General features: G+C 38.4%; 1 protein-coding gene across 4 annotated transcripts in view; it reads right to left on the bottom strand.

Moving 5' to 3' along the window:
- LOC127419909 (solute carrier family 41 member 3-like) overlaps positions 1-21,671 on the bottom strand; it is a 42,345-nt gene that overhangs the window by 7,582 nt on the left and 13,092 nt on the right. Inside the window, exons 3-10 of one of the 4 annotated variants that reach the window (XM_051661725.1) lie at positions 19,681-19,905; positions 17,986-18,294; positions 6,655-6,762; positions 5,711-5,782; positions 5,201-5,345; positions 3,959-4,105; positions 2,738-2,882; positions 1,038-1,117 (exon numbers count right to left, since the gene is read on the bottom strand). In XM_051661725.1, coding sequence (XP_051517685.1) covers positions 1,038-1,117; positions 2,738-2,882; positions 3,959-4,105; positions 5,201-5,345; positions 5,711-5,782; positions 6,655-6,762; positions 17,986-18,273 — 985 coding nt within the window. In that variant the 5' untranslated portion in view covers positions 18,274-18,294; positions 19,681-19,905. Of the gene's footprint in view, positions 1-1,037; positions 1,118-2,737; positions 2,883-3,958; positions 4,106-5,200; positions 5,346-5,710; positions 5,783-6,654; positions 6,763-15,368; positions 15,756-17,985; positions 18,295-18,765; positions 18,920-19,680; positions 20,283-21,671 lie in introns of those variants that run through there. The other 3 variants (XM_051661727.1, XM_051661726.1, XM_051661728.1) reach the window with 3 other exon arrangements.

Raw genomic sequence — 21,671 nt, 5'->3', positions numbered from 1 at the left:
TAAGCAAAATTCTAAACTTGTTTTTCAGGCAAACTGTTATATTGTACCACTGTTGAGGAGTGACTAACTAGAAGTAGTGACACTAATGTTCTTACACTTTTCAGTAGCGTGACAGTAGTTCAGCTGTTTCAGTATAACATACTGTAGCTTTTCTAGTAAAAAGCTACTTTTTCCAATGAATAGCGGTGTAGTGGGGCAAAGTGCTACAAAAATGCTTTTTTTATTTTTTTATTCTCTCATCATTTACTCACCGTCATGCCATCCCAGATAAGAAGATATTTTGAAGAATATCTCAGTTCTTTAGGTCCTCACAATGCAAGTGAATGGTGACCAAAACTAAAGCTCCAAAAAGCACATAAAGGCAGCTTAAAAGTAATCCATAAAACTCTAGTGGATAATCCATGTCTTCTGAAGCAATATGATAGGTGTGGGTGAGAAACAGATCAGTATTTAAGTTCTTTTTTACTATAAATTCTCCTCCCTGCCCAGTAGGTTGTGATTTGCATTCTTCTATATAAAAACACAAGAATAAGAATGTGAAAGTGGAGATTATTAGTAAAAAAGGACTAAAATATTGATCCGTTTCTTACTCACACTTGTCATATCGCTTCAGAAGACATGGATTTAACCACTGGAGTCTTATGGATTACTGTTTTGCTGCTTTTATGTCCTTTTGGAGCTTTAAAATTTTGGTACCCATCCACTTGCATTGTGAGGACCTACAGAGCTGAAATATTTTTCAAAAAATCTTCATTTGTGTTCTGCAGAAGAAAGTCACAAACATCTGGGATGGCATGATGGAAGAGTAAATCATCAGAGAATTTTCATTTTGTGTGAACTATCCCTTTAAATAGCTTCAGTATATTTTGCTACATTTTTATAAGTAGCTTGTATTTTGTATTGTCAAATGGGTAACTTAACTGTAGTTTAACTTCTCTAAATTATAAGTAGCTTTAACATGCTCTGTACATTTGGCATAAAGTATTTAATTTAAATATGAATATTAAAGAAATGTTTTGTCCTTGACATTTACTCACCATTTATGACAGGCGTGAAGACAGCCATTCCTTCAAAGTTCGGATCGCTCACAGTCTTATCAAGAATAAGACCTCCAAAACTTAAATAGGGAAAAGACTCATTAAAATAAAATTCACAGTCATATCAAATTATTATCAATCGTTGTTATATAACATAATTAAACTCACATCTTGAATGAGTAATGTCTAATCAAGTCTCTTTATAAACAGTGTACAAACAGAAAAAATTACAGTTTTTGATTTTCTGAATTATTCACAACTGAATAAAACTCAAATCTAGCCAACAGGGTTCCCACATCTTTAGACAAATGAATTTCCATGACTTTTCCAGTCATTAATGATTACTGGACAAGTAATATTATAGATATTGGACTCTTATTTGAAACATTTACAGAAGATTATAACTAGAAAAATTATATTGCTATATTATTATAGTGACATTAATAATAAAAAAATATCCATATATATGGGTTGGGGAGTAACGAAATACATGTAACGGGATTACGGATTTAAAATACAAAATATGAGTAACTGTATTCCACTACAGTTACAATTTAAATCATTGGTAATTAGAATACAGTTACATTCAAAAAGTATTTTGATTACTGAAGAGATTACTTTGCATTTTATTGTCATTTGTTTCATTTAATATTTAGTCCTTTCAGATGAAAAACATTTATACATATAAATGATGCGATCCAAAGTGCATTTGAACAGCGGTGAAACACTTTCTTATGATGTGTTACATTCACACGAGCAGACAGAGAAGTACGTTTGAAGTAAGTTTGGAGCAGAAGAAATAGAAATAAACCTTGTGTAAATTGTAAGCTTTACGCTAAGCTAAAATGCTATTTCTAGCCATTTTACATGCACATGTTACCAGGCACGATCATATATATATATATATATATATATTTTTTTTTAATCAGGAAAATTCACGTTGGATCATAATTTCTTTGATATTAGGGCAAAAATCGTATTCTTGATGATAATTTTTGTATTGTTTTCCTGTAAAAATATTTAAAAATCCTTAAAACAAGTTCAAACTGATTTATCTTGTTTTAGAAACAACACTGCATAAGATATTTAGGTTTTTCAGAGAATGTATTTTTAACGTGTATTTTGTCTTACTGTACTGGCAGAGTTTTTATAGTCAAAACAAGTGAAAAAATCTACCAGTGCTGAAGAAGTAATCCAAAGTATTTAGAATACGTTACTGACCTTGAGTAATCTAACGGAATACATTACAAATTACATTTTACAGCATGTATTCTGTCATCAAGTTTTTTTTATTACATTTTAGTTTTATAATGAAATTAATTAATATGGTTGCACAATTATATTTTTTTCTACAAAACTAATTTCAAACATTTAAGCAAACGCCTTCAGATCAAAAGATTTTTAATATCATGAGAAACATTTCAGTCGTGTTTCAAAACTTTTGACCGGTAGTGTATATATACACACAAAGTATGTGTGTGTGTATATATATATATATATATATATATATATATATATATATATATATATATTATTATTATTCATAACTATGACTTTCTCAGATACATTAAAATTCCCTGATATTTCCAGGTTTTCCATGACTGTGAAAACCCTGAGTAAATCTGATTACAGGCACAAAATATATTTTAAATTTCAATCTGATCATGCTTATTTGATGTTTTATTCTGATGTCTTTGTACCTGCTGATGGACATGGCCACTAATACAGGCTGCCAGCCGGACTTGAGCACCTCTTTAATCTGAGGACTGCGTCTGGCGATGACCACCCAGAAAGGAATGAGTAGAAGGAAGAAGCCACACACCAGAGGGGACAAGTACCATACATCTGAACATACACAAACATTTTACATTATACTGATGCCACCTGTGAAACTTAAAAGGGTTATTTCACTCAAAAGGGACATAAAAAGGGTTATTTCACCCAAAAATGAAAATTATATCATAATTTATTCACCCTCATGTTGTTCCAAAACCCAAAGGACTATTTTTTTCCATAACATAAAAGGAGATGTTAGGCTGAATGTTAATCTCGGTCAACATTCACTTTCATTGCATCTTTATTCCATGCAATGAAAGTAAACAATAAAAGCTCAAATTTTGCATTAAATCTCCTTTTGTGTTCCATCGTAGAAAGTCATAGAGGTTTTGAACAATATGAGGGTGAGTAAATGATGACACAAGGTTTTTTTTTTTTTTTTTTTTTTTTTTTTTATCCCATTAAATCATACAGAAGTACATTTAGAAAATCTAGGGTTTTAAGGATTCTAATTAAGCACTTTGTACATGTAACAACTTCCTCTCTGGAATTTTAGTGTTTTTAAACAAAACAGCAAGAGGACTTTCCCTAGGGGAGGAGATTCCCACTACTGTATCTTTCTTTGATTTCACTCGGTGTCTAATCACAGAAACCATGTATGTAATGCAAATCACCAATATCTTTTTAGTACTTATCTACTGCCCTCTTCTGGGACCTTGATGTAACAACAGTACCATATTCTCACAACAGTTAAAAATATAGGCTCCACCAGTATTTTTCATTGTGTATGCATGTGTTAAATAAGGGGAAATGTCTAATGCTTCCTGTTAAGCAGTATTTGATGCTTTGAACAGCTCACTCATGTAGCATGTAGTCTTTAGAGACACAAATAACAAAAATGGTGACTGATGCTGTCATTCTGCCAAACATCCGTGTGTGTTCCACAGAAAGTCATACAGGTTTGGAACAACATGAGGGTGAGTAAATTTCCACATAATTTACATTTTTGGGTGAACTATTTCTTTAAGGTTGTTGATAGATATCAACCTGCTTTGTAACATAAGCAACAATATGTATTTTCATGCATAAAAACTTGCAATTATTAGGTAATATCAAGAAGACTAAATGACTATATGCTCTCACACCTCTGTACTGGAACAGAGTGCTGCTGACTCCAGCCAGTAAAGACAGAGTGATGAGATCTCCCAGACTGGCGGCTATCGGTGTAGCCACATTATCAGGGTTGATGCCCACCTTCCTGGAGCCAATGATCACACCAATCATAATCAGACCTGCAGACAGAGAATAAAGACCAGTAGAACTGATTACTGGATTTCAGGGGTCATGTTAGGTATATGAAAGACACAAAGACTGAAAGATTATGATGCATTATCCTAGATGGTCCTGATTTTTGGGCATTTAAAGGTTTTAAAACAATTCTTTAAAAATATAAGCACAATGAAAACAAAAGGTTGTTATTTCCGTTGTGTCGATAACTATGTTCCAAAAGTATTCTGTGAGAGTGCATATAGAGTACAACATGCAACAAAATATTATAGAGCAAGACTTGATTTGATCCTTTGTAAAAGTGAATTGTCATTTTATTTATTACATGTTATTTTACCCTGTCCATGAGGTTTTTCAGCAGAAAAAGATATTTTTTTTTAAGAAAAAGAACATTTTTAAGAAAGTTACATTTTAACGAACGATTATGAGAACAATTTATGAAATCTATCGAGCTAAAACAATAACTTAAATCTGAAATTTGTTCATTTGAATTCTGGACATGCACAATTTTACCAAATTTAGTTGTGCATTTGGAGTTCTGAATTCTTTTTTATTTTGGAAAAAAAATGTGGACAAAAATCTGTGTAGTGCAAGATGAGTCATCAATATTTTGGTCGGTTTTCCCGGAAGAGAGACTGTACATTTTAAATGTGTACAGTATATCTGCATATATAAGAGTGTTCTGTCAATGTACAGGAGTACATTTATAATAATAATTATAATTTTCTTTATTTATCACACATTATACATTTGCACATATACAGTGAAATTCTTCTTTTTTCACATATCCCAGCTAGGCTGGGGTCAGAGTGCAGGGTCAGCCATGATACAGCGCCCCTGGAGCAGATAGGGTCAAGGGCCTTGCTCAAGGGCCCAACAGTGGCATCTTGGCGGTGCTGGGGCTTGAACCCCCGACCTTCTGATCAGTAACCCAGAGCCTTAACCGCTGAGCTACCACTGCTACATTTGCATAGAGTTGGCCTTAAAGCCAACACACATGATCTGAAAAACAAAACTCTAATTTTGACTTCATGGGGTGTTTAAGAAAGAAAATAGAGTCAATTTCATGTTGACTTTAAATGATAAAGAGAGCGGTGTACCTAAAGACAGTGCTGCCACAAACGCAGTGGTAACGCTGCTAGCACACAGCACAGCGGCTTGGTCCAGTTCAACACTTCCTCTGGACACAGCACCAAGAGCCACAGCTGCAAGAGCTGCCAGGAAGCCCACTACAGTAGCCTGAACCTGAGGGGGAAAGCACAGGGCCTAACATTCATAGTGCGCAGAGAACCAACTTGGCAATCACAGCAGCTCATCAGAGCAGATCATTTTCATTCATAATTAAAGGAGATTAAAAATAATTTTTTATAATGAGTACTCATTGGTATTCAAGACACTATTCATGGTTTTTAAAGTTTCCTTCAACATGAAGTCTTATACAGTAATTGCACATATTCCTTTACATTTGTTTAATGATTTTAATTCATGTTTGTAACCTATATATTTTCACTTTGACAGCTACTACTTTAAGCCTGTTTCCTGTGGATTACACAAAAATATCAATAGTGATTCCCAATCCATTGGGCCCTTTGTGTTTGAGACTCACCCACCTGAATAAGAGCAAGATTACAGGTCACCATCATCCACTGCTGTTTGGTGTCGTCCATCTGTCCGGTGTTAGCCTGCGAAAGAGCCAACAAAAGCAGTGAAGCAGGTTACAGCTTGAAACATCTTAATTTAATCATTGAGGCACATTTGATAATACCTAGGCCTTTAAACGCCATGGTTACCGATTGATATAGATAATAAGTAGTGTGTATGCCATGCTTAAAAATGTCTGAAAGACATTGTCATTAGATAACAAACTATCAAATCAACTGGCATCTTCAAACAAATGATGCTAGAGCTTTTCTCAGAACTAACTTCACTTTTCTGAGCTATTTTTGCAATTAACCAATTGGTGTCTAGGTCATTTTTAATAGACACTCACTGAGCACTTTATTAGGAACACTATGGTCCTAATTAAGTACCCAACGTGGTCTTCTGCCGTTGTAGCCCATCCGCCTCACGGTTTGACATGTTCTGCATTCTGAGATGCTATTCTGCTTACTACAATTGTACAGAGTGGTTATCTGAGTTACTGCAGCCTTTCACTCACCCCGAACCAGTATGGCAATTCTCTGGTGAACTTTCTCATCAACAAGGTGTTTCCGTCCGCAGAACTGCAGCTCACTAGATGTTTTTTGTTTTTGGCACCATTCTGAGTAAACTCTAGAGATTCTTTCTGTATTCATTTTGACTGGTATAGCTATTGTTTTAGCATGTCAAACCAAACAAATTTCTTTTTGTGAAATTGATGGCATGAAAAGTGTGCTTGAGATACCTTTCTTTAAAATAAATGCCACTTTCTTTGATATTTTATTATATAATGCAATGACATTCATACAGTACATTTAAAGTGTGACATAAATGTACAAATACATTTTTAGTCACTGTACATTACTGTACCAATCTGCTTTTTTCTTTGTTTTTATTTTTTAATGTTTTTACATACAGCAGTAGAGAGTCGAGACGCTAGAGTCATCTCCAGGTTTCCCTTGAGCCCGACCAGAGCAGGTACCAGGATGAAGATCTCCGTGATCACTTTAAATACGTCCCAGTGCTGAAACACACAAAAAGCAGTATTAAGACAAATGGTTTGAAACTGTTATCTTGAGTTGGTTCTTCATAATATTGAGGTTGACCTGGTACTGTGAAAACAGTGTTTATAAAATAAATATCAAAAGAGACACATGTAAATCTATAATACAGCATGTACTGATAAATCTCAAGATGGCGCCACAGATGGCTGCTTCGGTGTGGAGCTCTCTAGCGTTTTTGTTACTTTTGTTTTTTTTATCATGTTTTTTGTCACCTCCCCGATCAGTTTCACCAGGGATGAACTGCTAAATATTCGGCAGAGCATTTCTGATCATTTTTTGCCAGTGTTTGATTATTCTGATGTTTTACTAGCCATCTTAGTTGGAAGCGCAGTGGTGCTCTACAAGTGATCCAAAAAAACGCACGCGAGGGAAGAGAGCTGGCGTGCTTGTGAAGCTTCGTCAACGTGGCTTTAGGACTCCGCTGCCGAGTATTCATCTAGCGAATGTCCGCTCTCTCGCCAACAAAACGGATGAACTGCTTCTGCTCACTCAAACAAATAAGGACATTTCTAACTTCGCTGCTCTGTGTTTCATGGAAACCTGACTGAAAGAAGCCATCCTGGACAGCGCATTACATCTGCCGGCCTTCCAGCTGTTCAGAGCGGATCGCATCAAGCAGTTATCGGGGAAAACGAGAGATGGTGGAACATGCTTTTACATCAACGAAAGTTTGTGTAAAGATGTAACAGCATTGAAGAAGATGTGCTGTCCTAATTTGCAGGTGCTATTCATCAACTGTAAGCCTTTCTACCCACTGCAGGAGTTTTCCTTGTTCATTCTGATGAGTGTTTATATCCCGCCACAAGCGTGTGTGAATGCAGCGTTGCAACAGCTGGCTGATCACATCAAAGACACGGAGCAACAACATCCGGACTCTCTTATCATTATTCTGGGTGATTTTAATAAAGCTAACCTTACCCATGAACTGCCAAAATACAAACAACACATCATATGCCCCAGCAGAGAAAGAAATATACTGGACCACTGCTACACTACTGTAAAGGATGCATTTCGCTCTGTCCCATGTGCAGCTTTAGGACTCTCTGATCACTGTCTGGTTCATCTTCTTCCAGCCTACAAGCAGAAACTAAAATCAGCTAAGCCTGTAGTAAGGTCTGTAAAGGGATGGACCAATGAAGCAGAGCTGGAACTACAAGCCTGCTTTGACTGCACTGATTGAAGTGTTTTTGAGGCTGCAGCCACAGACCTGGACGAGCTCACAGATACTGTGACATCATATATCAGTTTCTGTGAGGATATGTGCACCCCTACTAGGACATTTTTATCATTCAATAACGATAAACCATGGTTTGCAGGAAAACTCAGACAGCTTCGTCATGCCAAAGAGAATGCTTACAGAAGTGGGAATAAAACATTGTACAACCAGGCCAGGAACACACAGTAGCTAAAAGAAGCTACTCTAAAAAGCTGAAAAACCAGTTTTAAGCCAATGATCCTGCATCTGTGTGGAAAGGCCTAAAAAATATCACCAAGTACAAGACACCTGCCCCTTGCTCGGTAGAGTGTCAACTAATGGCTAATGAACTGAATGTGTTTTACTGCAGGTTTGAAAATTCCAGTCTCACACCCCTCCCCCGCTCTGATCTTCACTTCACACACACACAGCAACACCTCCTGGAACCCCCCTCCTCCCCCCTCCTGCTACTCAATCTGCACTTATGATCTGTGAGGAGGATGTGTGCCGGGTCTTTCGGAAACAAAAGACTAGGAAAGCTTCAGGGCCAGATGGTGTTTCACCTGTCTGTCTGAAAGTCTGCGTTGACCGACTGGCCCTAATCTTCACATAGATCTTCAATAGATTACTAGAGCAGTGTGAAGTTCCCTGCTGCTTCAAACGCTCCATCATCATTCCGGTCCCCAAAAAACACACAATCACAGGACTTGTCGCTCCTGTCACTCTCACGTCTGTGGTCATGAAGCTGTTTGAGAGACTGGTTTTGGCCTACCTTAAGGACATCACTGGACCCCTGCTGGACCCCCTTCAGTTTGCTTACTGAGCAAAAAGGTCTGTGGGTGATGCTGTCAATATGGGACTGCATTATATCCTGCAACACCTCGACAGACCTGGGACTTATGCAAGGATCCTATTCAGCCTTCAATACATCATGTCTGACCTTCTCTCAACCAAACTGACCCAGCTCTCCGTGCCCACCCCAATCTGTCGATGGATCACCAGCTTTCTGACAGATAGGCAGCAGCTAGTGAGACTGGGGAAACTCACATCCGGGACCTTCAATATTAGCACTGGTGCTCCTCAGGGATGCATACTCTCTCCACTGCTCTTCTCCGTGTACACAAATGACTGCACTGCAAAAGACCCCACTGTCAAGCTCCTGAAGTTTGCAGATGACACCACGATCATCGGCCTCATCCGCGATGGTGACGAGTCTGCATACAGACGGGAGCTTGATCAGCTGGCTATCTGGTGCGGTCACAACAACCTTGAGCTGAACAGGCTCAAAACAGTGGGATGATCAAATCAAATCAAAATGAAATCACTTTTATTGTCACACAACCATATACTCAAGTGCAATAGTGTGTGAAATTCTTGGGTGCAGTTCCGAGCAACATAGTAGTCGTGACAGTGATGAGACATATACCAATTTACAATAAACATCAGATTTACACAACCCAATTAAAATCTAATATACACATAATTACACATAATACAATATACAAATAATAACATACAATGTACAGTATACAATACACACAATATAGAATACACATTATACAATAAAAAAATAAAAATAGTCTATATTGTATATATAAAATATACAGTAGGTTGTATTGTACTGAATTGACATTCAGGCTGTCCATTGATAGTAAGTTGCCAGTGTGTTGTTAAGAGAGAATATAATTTATGACAGTCCAGTGTGAGATAATAAGATTAATAAAGTGCATTGCTGATGTATTTTGATCATGAGAGATCAAGAGTTCAAAAGTCTTGATTGCTTGGGGGAAGAAGCTGTCATGTAGTTGGCTGGTTCGGGTCCTGATGCTGCGATACCGCCTGCCTGATGGTAGCAGTAAGAACAGCCCATGGCTCCGGTTGAGGGAGAGGTTGTGCTCCTGACACCAGTGTGTCAGAGTGTGCACCTCCTCTCTGTTGGCTGTTTCATCATTGTCAGTGATCAGAACTACCACCGTCGTATCATCAGCAAACTTAATGATGGCATTGGAGCTGTGTGTTGCCACACAGTCATGTGTTTACAGGGAATACATGAGTGGGCTGAGAACACAGCCCTGCAGGGCTCCAGTGTTGAGGGTCAGTGATGAGGAGATTTTGCTGCCCATTCTAACCACCTGGCGTCTGCTTGACAGGAAGTCCAGGATACAGCTGCACAGTGAGCTGTTTAAGCCCAGAGCCCGGAGTTTCACATAAAGCTTGCAGGGCACTATGGTGTTGAATGCTGAGCTGTAGTCTACAAACAGCATTCTCACATAAGTATTCTTTTTTTCCAGGTGGGAGAGAGCAGTGTGTATTGTAGATGCAATGGCATCATCAGTGGAGCGGTTGCTGCGGTAAGCAAACTGCAATGGGTCCAGTGATGGAGGCAGCACAGAGCAGATGTAATCTCTGATTAGTCTCTCAAAGCATTTGCTGATGATGGGGGTCAGAGCAACAGGATGCCAGTCATTTAAGCAAGTGATTTTGGATTGCTTTGGAACAGGCACAATGGTGGATGTTTTAAAGCATGTCCTTATAAACAACAGCCAGTTGGTTCGCACACGCTCTGATGACGCGGCCCGGAATGCCATCTGGACCCGTGGCTTTACAGATATTCACCCGTCAGAAGGATCGGGTTACATCCGCTACAGAGACGGAGAGTGAACTAACCTCTGTAGCTTCGGCCGCGAGAGCTCTCTCCGTGAGGGCGGTGTTATTTCCCTCAAAACGAGCATAAAAAGTATTTAGCTCATCCGGGAGAGATGCAGCAGTGTTCACGGCGGAGTTTTTATTCCCTTTTAAGTCCATGATGATGTTAATTCCCTGCCACATGCTTCTAGAGTTGGTGGTGTTGAACTGTCCTTCAATCTTGTTCCTGTACTGACGTTTCGCTGTTCTGATTTTCTGTTCTGATTATGTTTTTCAGAGGGCATAACTGGCTTGTTTATGCTCCTCCGTGTTCCCGGAATTAAAAGCGGAGGTCCGCGCATCAAGTGCTGCGCGAACATTGCTATTAATCCAAGGTTTCTGGTTCGGGTAGATCCGTATTGTTTTGGACGGAACAACATCCTCTATACACTTTCTGATGACACACGTTGCGCTATCTGCGCAAAGCTCGATGTCGTCATCAGAGGCGGACCGGAACATCTCCCAGTCCGCGTGATTAAAACAGTCTTGTAGCGTAGAGTCTGATTGGTCTGACCAGCACTGGATCGTTCTGAGGGTGGGTGCTTCCTGTTTCAGTTTCTGCCTGTAAGCGGGTTTGTAAACAGCGGGTCGGCATTGAGGAATTTGAAGTCCGGTTTACGGTGTGTAATTGCAGAACCAATGTCCAAAAGTGTTTGTCTGTCATAGACAATAAGGCAGACAACATCCAAGACAAAAAACATACGAATTGTAAACAAAACAAACAAAAAACTACAATGTTGTGTCGGAGCTCGCAACGCAGCAGCCATACTCGGTGCCATCTTGAGTCCACAGATAGTGGACTTCAGGAGAAATCCCCCCTGCACCCCCTCCCCTCACCATCCTGAACAGCACTGTGGCAGCAGTGGAGTCATTTAGGTTCCTGGGCTCTACCATCTCTCAGGACCTGAAGTGGGACACCCACATAGACTCCATTGTGAAGAAGGCTCAGCAGAGGTTGTACTTCCTTTGCCAGCTGAGGAAGTTCAACCTGCCAGGAGCTGCTGAAACAGTTCTACTCTGCCGTCACTGAGTCTGTCCTGTGTACATCTTTAACTGTCTGGTTTGGTTCAGCCACCAAATCAGACAGAAGGAAACTACAACGGACAGTCAGGACTGCTGAGAGGATTATTGGTGCCCCCCTGTGCACCCTCCAAGACCAGTATGTGAGGAAACGTGCAGGTAGAATCACTCTAGACCTCACACACCCTACCCACTCCCTCTTTGAACTGGTGCCCTCTGGCCGGCGCTACAGAGCACTGAGTGCCAGGACATCCAGGCACAAGAACAATTAAACTGCCTCAGGACTCCCCCTTAGTGCAATAATGTATATACATATCTCATGTACATATGTAACTTTACATTTATTTCAATAACTGTACATACCCCTACCTTGCACATACATTACCACCTGCACATGTACATATGCCATTCTGTTATATGTCCTATTATTTGTATGTCTATTTATACTCCTACCTTGTTTTATATTCTGTCTCACTGTAATGTTCTGTGTGCACTTGTTTCTCATATCACCATAAAAAATTCCTTGTGTACATGAGAACACTAGGCAATAAAGCTTATTCTGATTCTGATTTTGTACTAGTAAGTGGGACTAACTCTAAGGACCCATAAACAGCAAGAGATGGTGATAACATAAGATAACATAACATAACATAATTAAGGCTGGGAAATTTAATGTGTTAATTTCTTTGATTAATAGTTGACTGTTTTTTCTTTTCACTTCCTAAAATTTTACTAATGTTTTCCCCACTTCCTGTGGCTAAAATTGGCATATATAAATTTCCAGGAGGTACATGCTCGACTCAACTGCACATCCTAGAAACTGATTGCGTGGAGCAGTGCATGCTTATTCATTACACATGACAAATGCGTGTGTACGAGACTGAACAGCAGAGAGAGAGAAAAAATAGTTTTGTGATTTTTAACTTTAGTTAATTAAACTTCAGCATTCAATTTTTTTTATATCTCCATGTATAGTGTCTACTAATGCACTGACACTGTACACTTAAGTTTATCTTGTGAATAAAGCTTGATATGAATTGAATCTACCCGATCCTATTATTAAAAAATAAAAAATAAAAAAATTTTCCACTGGAAAACAGCAGAAGATTTTGCCCAACTTATAATTACAGCATGTATGGCTACTGATTTTATGGCATGTAAACATATACATGTACAAAAGATTTATACCTGTAAAAATTTGTCTAATTAACTCTATCTGCAAGAAACTGAACATTTTAACTATGTACATATTTAAATCATTAAAATAAATGATGACTGACCGATTTGTCGCAAGTTCTTTAAGACAAAGTATAAAGTAAATATATTCATGATTATATTTTAATGTTTGTTTTAATGTTTTAATTAATTAATTGCAATTAATCGCAGTAAAATTAAATCAAATTAAGTTTGAAAATGTTATTCAAGTCCTAAATAGCAATTATAATATAATATCATATAATGCTCCACTTACTATTTTCAACTACGTCAGTTTCAACTATTTTTTGTTATTTTATTTTTTAGTCAAAACTAAATACTGTTTAATCATCTGCAAAATCATAAATCATCGCATAATGGCAAACTATGAGGGTGGAGCTTCTCAGTGAAAATTAATGGCCTCCTAATGCTGTGCCATATTTAGTATGTGTCAGTATACAATTTGAGTGCTCCCCTGCTTACAAATCCACTTATGCAGCTAAAAATAACCTTAATGTTTAAATGAACAGATAAGAGACCGGTGCCAACCAGCCTACCAGCCAAAGGTCGGTATTTTTAACTCATGCACAGTCCAAGCTGTTTTAAGGGGCTGGTGTCTCATCACAGCCCTGTCCTGGGAGCAAGCCCACTTCTCTTGCTCTCTCTCAGCTTTATAGAATAAGAGCTTCATATCTTACTAGGACAATCTCATCTGCCTCCATGGAAATTCAATTAATAGACACCAAACACAGTCCATGCCAACCACATCTACTGTATCTGAAGGACAGGAACACAAGGAACCGTTACTGGAAGCTGACATTTGATTGTGCAGAGTACTGCTGATATCCCATGAAATGATTGAATGTTGTAGATACAAACTATTCTATATGTTTACTTGGGGATATTTTGTGTCACAAGGCAGTGAGGTTAGATTCACTTTGTGTTTTGTTCAGCAAGATGCAAAGGAAGTTTGACAATCAGAAAATGTTAGAGGTTTTTGCAAGTACAGTGTGGTATTAAGTTTTTAAGGATGCAGTCTACAACCTCTGAAAGCACACACACACACAAAAAGAAAGCACTTACAGTGGAAGTGAATGGGGTCAGTCCATAAACGTTAAAATACACATTGTTTCAAAAGTATAGCCACAAGACACAAACATTATACACGTTAACATGATTTTAGGGTGATACAATCGCTTACAAATCTAATCTGGGTAAAGTTATGTCAAATATTACAACTTCGTTGTCATGATGCCGTAATGCTGTTAAACCCTTTAATCTGGTGAACGGTAGTCTGGTGGTAAATCACTTATTTTATCACTCTAAAATCATTATAATGTTTATATCTTGTTGCTATACTTGTAAAACAGTATGTATTTTAATGTTTATCAACTGGCTCAATCCACTTCCATTATCAATGCCTTACTTCAACTGCGATTTTTCTAATTATTTTTTGTGGTAATCAACATTATGCCACAAATGCTGTCGACTGAGTTTAACTTGTATTAAACCTGAAATATTCTTTTAACAGAATTAGTAATTCCGCTTAGTGTCGGTTAAAAACTCTACCGACAGTCTTGTAAATGGATAGTGCAGATGATCTGTTTTCAAATATTTGCTGTGATTTTAAGTGGTAAATACATTATATTGGCCTCAGTGCACTCTAGATATTGATATTGGCACCGACCATTAATAAAACCCACTTGTAAATCGCATGGAATACAAATATTGTACCCATTCGACACTCACTGAGCACTTTATTAGGTACACCTGAACACCTACTTGTTCATGCAATTATCTAATCAGCCAATCGTCTGGCAGCAGTGCGATGCACAAATATACGCAGAAACGGGTCGGGGGCTTCATTTAATGTTCACATTGAACATTAATGTGATCTCAGTGTTTTCGACCATCGCATGACTGTTGGTGCCAGATGGGCTGGTTTGAGTATTTCTGTAACTGCTGGTCTCCTGGGATTTTCACACACAACAGTCTCTAGAGTTTACTCAGAATGGTGCCGAAAACAAAAAACATCCTGTGAGCGGCAGTTCTGTGAATGGATATGCCTTGTGGATGAGAGAGGTCAACAGATAATGGCCAGACTGGTTCGAGCTGACAGATCTGTTAGGGACAGCTAACCCTAACCACTCTGTACAACTGTAATGAGCAAAATAGCATCTCAGAATGCACAACATGTCAAACCTTGAGGCGGATGGACTACACTAGCAGATGACCAAGTCGGGCAGTTTATTAGGACAATAGTGTTCTTAATTAAGTGCTCGGTGAGTGTATATCAAAGTACCATGGTATTACCATCTGATACCATTAAAGAATCATGGTTCTTTCACAGTGCTTTTAAAATGTTATCCATACTATGCTTTCAATAGTTTGAAAACACTAGAGACCTTCAAACTTCCAATTTCAACAGCATGTACAACAAAATTCTCCAAAGCTTAACTAAATTGGTCATACTTGAATAATATCCATGACAATACCGGCCACCACCATCCCCAGCCCTCCCAGCAGATACGGCAACAAGACATGTGCAGCGATGATGTATGAGCTCTCAGGCAGGAAGCCATGAGCTGAGCGGGTGAGCTTGCATTTGAAACCTCTGAGCTTCTTCCCCTGATAACAGAGCTCCAGCTCTAACTGAGTGACCACCATCTCTGTTACCCCATTCCCCAATGGTGGGGGCTGTGACTAAAAGGTTTGTTGAGGTTCTGGAAGGTTTAACACCCTTCTAGATGGCAGAATGCTCCTTTCATAAAGTTTAAATTCAAAGGAACGCAAGAACACATCAGGACAAAGAGACATATGATGAATATGAAGTAATTAGGTCTGGAAGGAGAAAAATAAGATGCTAACTTTTCTTTATATTGTTCCACAAGAAGGCCAAAAAGGTCTGAGGCACCCAGGAAGCTGTTATAAATATTATGCAAGGAGATGTAGAGGTCATTAGTTCTGCTATCAATGAATCCAAAAGGTGCCTTCACATTCAAAAGTTTAAAAACATTTTTTTGCAACATCAAAACCAAGTTCAAATTGTTCCCAACAGTCTCCGCTATGCATCACGTAATCTGTTTTCTTCAGCGGATTCTCTGAGAGACATGGTCTTCATCAGTTTTCACTTCCAAAACCTTGAGATCCATCATATGTCTGAGAAGACGAAGCATCTAGAAGTTTGACACGGTCATCCCTGGAGAACTCTTGAAGCAATTCTCAAGCTGCCTTTCCTAATATCTCTTTCATGTGGCAGGAATATCAATATACGTGAGCGCTATGATGTCCAAACCGTGTTTGTGTTGCATTCCCAGTTGGAGTCGTGACTCACAAGACAAAAAATCCTGTTCAGCTCAATGTCTAGTCTTCCACTGTCTTTAGTCACTCTGTCACCAGGCCTGGTCAAACAGGTCCAGAATGTGTCAGAAACACATGTTTAAGCTTTCTTTTTTTTTCATTCCTTCCAAGGTGGCAAGCCCTCTAATGGTCAATGGTACCATCATCTGTTCTAACGTTTCCTTTCTCCTCCATCCTCTAAGTGCCGTTCGAGATGCCTTCCGTCTGTCCCTATTCTAGCTCTGTCTCGTTCTGTCCTGCTTGCTTTCTCTCTCTCTCTTTCTCTCTACTTATGTCTCCTCTGACGTACTAAAACCTGTCTTATCAGCTGTGAATGGGGCTGAGTGCTCAAAAGACACAAGGAGAAGAAACAGAGATAGTCTGAGAGAACAAGTGTGTGTATGTGTGTTTGAAAACAAAGACAGACTCAGAACCCATGGGGTTGTAAAAGCATTGCTCGATTACTCACCCAATATACCAGCTGCCATGTAGAGGACACATCAAGAGCGAAGGGGCATGATTCAGCTAAAGAAAACAGCTTGATTGTGAGCACAGCATGATGACGCAGCACATCCAGCCCCAAATCACACTGACCTGATAAGGGGGCCAGACATGTTCCTGCACTAAAAAAAGCTAAACGAAGCAAACAAATATAACGGAATGCAAGTGTCTCAAGATGCGTTTTTAAAAGCTGAAGTTCTTCTAAAAAAAATGCAGCAACACACAATAGTCAAACACGTCCAACTAGCTCATGTTTACATAGAAAAACAACTGAAAAACAGCACAGATGAACTGAAAAACGTGTTTGGTGTAGAGAACGCCCGATAAATTGATTTTCTGATGTTTTTCTGATATTTACACTTTTTTCATCTGTCATCTGTTTTTCAATATCAGATTTACCTATAAATGCCGCCATCTGGTGAGTATTTAAGTGCCCTTAGACGCCATTACAGTTCGTTCAAAAGGAAACAGCTGTGTTCAAAGGAAAACTAACTTAATGTAAACTTAATGTTATGTTGGTCACCGTATATAGTCAGAGATTTTAATAAAATCCACTTGTGCAAAAGTCCATTATATTGGGATATAAAGTACATGGCATTCACACGTTATCAGTTTGTTTCAATTGTCAACATTTACTTTTACAGTCAATATGTGTGTGCATTATACAGTGATTTTAAACAAATGTAAATAACACTAGTAGTTTCCTGTGCTAAGCCACAGAAGTAAAAAGAAAATAGTGAAAATAGTGCACAGAGTCATATGGACAACTTTTATTGAGGTATTACGGTGCTTTTCCATCATTTTTGGAGCTTGACAGCCCCAGTACCTATTTACTATCGTTGAATGTAAAACATCAGCCTGGACATTCTGCTAAACATCTCAATTTGTGTTCCACAGAAGAAAGTCATATATGTCATACATATGAGGCTAACTAAATAATGACAGAATTTTCATTTTTGGGTGAACCATTCCTTTAATGCTTCATGATTAGACTCTAGTCCAGTCTCTCTATTTCCAAACACATTTTAAATGATCACATTAATTTTACTCACACTCTGCTTCCCATAACTGTGGCTCATAAATATCACTTTATGACTCGCTGGATATAAAGAGAGCACATAAGCAGAAATAGCATCAACCATGTATGTGTAACTGTTCTCAAACTGATGGAAAATCACACCAGGCTTCAAAATATCATAGACAGTTGCAGAAAGCTCTCCAAAAGCCCAAAGAGCAAGAGTTATCTTACCTGTACAATATCGAGCACCATGCCTGCCATTACCATCCCCATCCCAGCCAGCAGGTAGGGGAAAAACACCTGTAGGCAGATAGATATGGCAGACTCATCTTCTATCTTAGCCTGGGCTGTTTTGGTCTTCTCCTCCACAGGCTTCTTGGGTGGTGTAGTAGGTGGGGGTAAAAGAAGGTCATTTTGCCCATCTAGACTGCTTGTCCTATCCAGACCACCCTTCCCTTTCCCCTTCTTGGACTTCTTGCGGCCACCTCCTTTCCTCTGCCGAACTTCATCTCCTGCCATGGTGATGCCCCAATTCCTGGCCTTCAGAGCAATAGCAAGTCAATCAAAGATAGTTCATTAAAAATGGATGCAGGTAAAGCCAACAATAACAGAGGTGTAATTTAGTCTAAAACATACAGTAAGGTCAAAATATCTAATATCACTAATGAAAATGCTAATATTTTGAATTTTTATAATATATATAGAAGGTTTGCATCACTTGGACCCCTGATTACTATGATGATGTTCATGTTTTGGTCCACATGCACTGATGTCATGTTGCCATAGCAATCTCAAATCCCAAATTCACACAGATTTACTGATGAATGGCTCAAAACGCATCACAAATGTTCTTCTTAAAAAATAAAAACGTATCTGAAACGTTTGTGCAACAAAGCCAAGTGTTATTGATATGAACGATAGATGCTGATACAAAGATGGGTTTATACAAGGATGATGGCTCCTGCTCCACATCACCAATAGTAAGTCACGTAAATGTAAACAACAGCCTACCGTCTCAGTTTAGACGTTCGTTTGTGGTTTTATTCATCGTATTACATAAGATCTCGCTATCGATGTCAAAATGAATCGCTCTAAAACGCCTCAGCGTGTTCAATCAATTCGCGAAATGTTTAACTTCCTAGAGTGAAAGCGAATTCACCTACCCTACTACGGGGAAAGCCGAGCTCATGAATATTAATTAGTCACGTGACTGTAGGCAGCAAAAAGGCTTGGAAGCAACGTCGACGTGGTGATATTAATATTCATAAGCTAGGATTTTGTTACATTTTTAATACAGAGGACGAACCAGAATATACATATATATATATAATACTAAATTAATATAGCAGGTATCGAATGATGTTAAGGATTTGGCATATATGTTTATAAATTTGTCTGAAGTACTTGTGAGTCAGTGACATTTCCACAACCCAATGTCTCTTGTCGTCAGCACTCCATGCAAACCAAAAGTGTTGTTGAGATTTTATAAATTAGCCGATTTTGTTAGGTAAAACTTTGTTACACATAAAATATACTTATATATATATATATATATATATATATATATATATATATATATATATATATACACACACACACACACACACACACACTAAAATAACTACCATTTATATTATACATTTTAACTTGTAATACAAAGAAATTTAGAGATGAGAGGTTAAACATGTTGCTAACTTTAAGTATATAATGCTGTAGCTGCTCTGTCTTGTGTTTGTCCACATTGCAGGTGTCCATACATCTAACTTCCAAAGGTCATGAAAAGTTGCACTCCAGGTGGATAACTTATAATTGAATGAATGGTTAATTTCATGGGAATCTGACAGTACATAAACTAATCCCAAATCCAGCTATATGGTGTAAGTATAACAGGTGTAGTCATGCAGATCTAACAAATAAACATCTTACCTATCACAATGTCGCAAAGCGAACGAAAGTCCACAGAGAACTGCATAAATCTTAGAAGACATCAAGAGGAACGACGGGAGTTCAGATTGGAGGTGTCACAGATGGGGTGGGGGGAATGGGGGTCTTAAATTTCATCCTGTTGGCAGTTTATAACACCCCCCTCCTGTCTGTCCTCATCTGCTGCTGAGAAGATGGTGTTGACAGGGAAACCCACAGCTCTGTTCCCTTCAAAGAACGTTCAGTTAAACAGTTTCCATACACATATCACAGTCACTTTATTGCCACCAAATTTGAAAAGACAGTGTGTGCAGGCACAGGTTTTGAAATGCTTTTAGAGCTCATTTGGTAGTGCAATTATCTAAATAGAGCACAGCAAGCATACTGTATGACGTTGGGCAACTGGGTCACTTTATACTCAATTTACATTGAAATACTAATGTCAGTTTCAAGCATCATCTCATAGTGCTGTTATTATAATCCCTTTTCAATGTAAATGTTTTTTCACTCAAATTTTGGACATGCTTACTCATTCTATATTATTACTCTTTTCCATATATTAGAATAATAGTAATGTCATTAAAGAAACATTCCAGATTCAATATAAGTTAAAGTCGCAAGTGCCTTGACGAGCACAGTTCGATTTGGTGTTTTGACGCATTTCCTACTGAAACAGACAGTGTAGGCAGGATATGTGGAACGACTAGTCCCATTTAAAAAATGGCCAATAGGCTTTAGTTTACAGCCACACACACACACACACACACATCCCCTTCCACCATGCTGCTCTTGTCAGAGCTGCTCATCGGGGAAACATGAGAAGCGATCTCAATACCGACCAGCTTTTCCAAAGACTTGAGAACCGAACGATGAACTAACAGACAACATTAATCCATAACCAGCCCACAAACGCAAACACCACATCGCTCTTTTTGTTGACGAGGATGGAGTCGTTGTCCAATGCAGATGAACTAGAAATGAGTAAAAGATAATGTATCCCATGTTTTTAAACACAATACACCTAGAATAAAGAATAAAGATCACTTACTCGAGCTGTACATCCCAAGAAACCTCCAGCTGCACAACAAATATAAATAAACTCCAGCTTTCCTTGCATCCAGCTCCCGTGTTGGTGCGTCCCATTCAGAAGCGATCATCCCTATGCTCATCTATCTATCATCTTGTCAACTTCATGTATGTCCAGACTTTTGACTGATTATGTATTTCCTAACAGTACTTTCAATATTTGTTCTCATTCATATATTTGACACCAAGATTTATGCTATTTGTTTTTTGCAGGAAGAAGATGAAGAAGTGAAATGTAGTATTTGAACAAGGCCCTACAATACCAACATTAAATTCTATATACATCAAAGGGCCCAGACTTCTGAAAATGAACACGTTGCTGCTTTCTGTGTGATGTTGGTGCTGTCCACTAGGTGGAGGTAAAGTACAGCATAACGTGTTGCTAGGCGGCTAAATGGAAATGAGCCACTCGAATTTTACTGAGGAAACAAAAACTGTGTTTTAGTAATTATCTGTATACAGTACATGAACATTTAAATGAATTATGGTTAGAACAGTAATTTTAATAAATTATAGGGTTCGCATGAAAATCATAAAAACACAAAAACCTACAGTGGAACAGTGGAAGAAAGCAAAATAAAAATATAATAATACAGTATAATGAAATATAAAATAATATAAAAAATGTTACACACATAACAAGAACTCTTTCAATATCTATTGTGAGCCTCTGACGTTAAAATACTAGATTAATGCTACCTCGTCCCTGTGAAATGCAGTAAAATAGAAACACGTACACACACGCTGTAATTATGGGTAGGTAGTAGCCTGACAAGATCGCTGGAAACTGGTCAGAGTTGCTAAATATAGCTGTTGTCTCTTTCCAGCGAGACACAGTGGACACCTGTCACACACACAAACACTTACCCACAATGCTTAACTTTCACTTTACGCCAACTCCCACACTT

The sequence above is a fragment of the Myxocyprinus asiaticus genome, chromosome 29 (assembly GCF_019703515.2).
Source record: "Myxocyprinus asiaticus isolate MX2 ecotype Aquarium Trade chromosome 29, UBuf_Myxa_2, whole genome shotgun sequence".
In the NCBI taxonomy this organism is placed as follows: Eukaryota; Metazoa; Chordata; class Actinopteri; order Cypriniformes; family Catostomidae; genus Myxocyprinus; species Myxocyprinus asiaticus.
The sequence above is the reverse complement of the archived record's forward strand: the minus strand, read 5'-3'. Positions and strand labels throughout refer to the sequence as shown.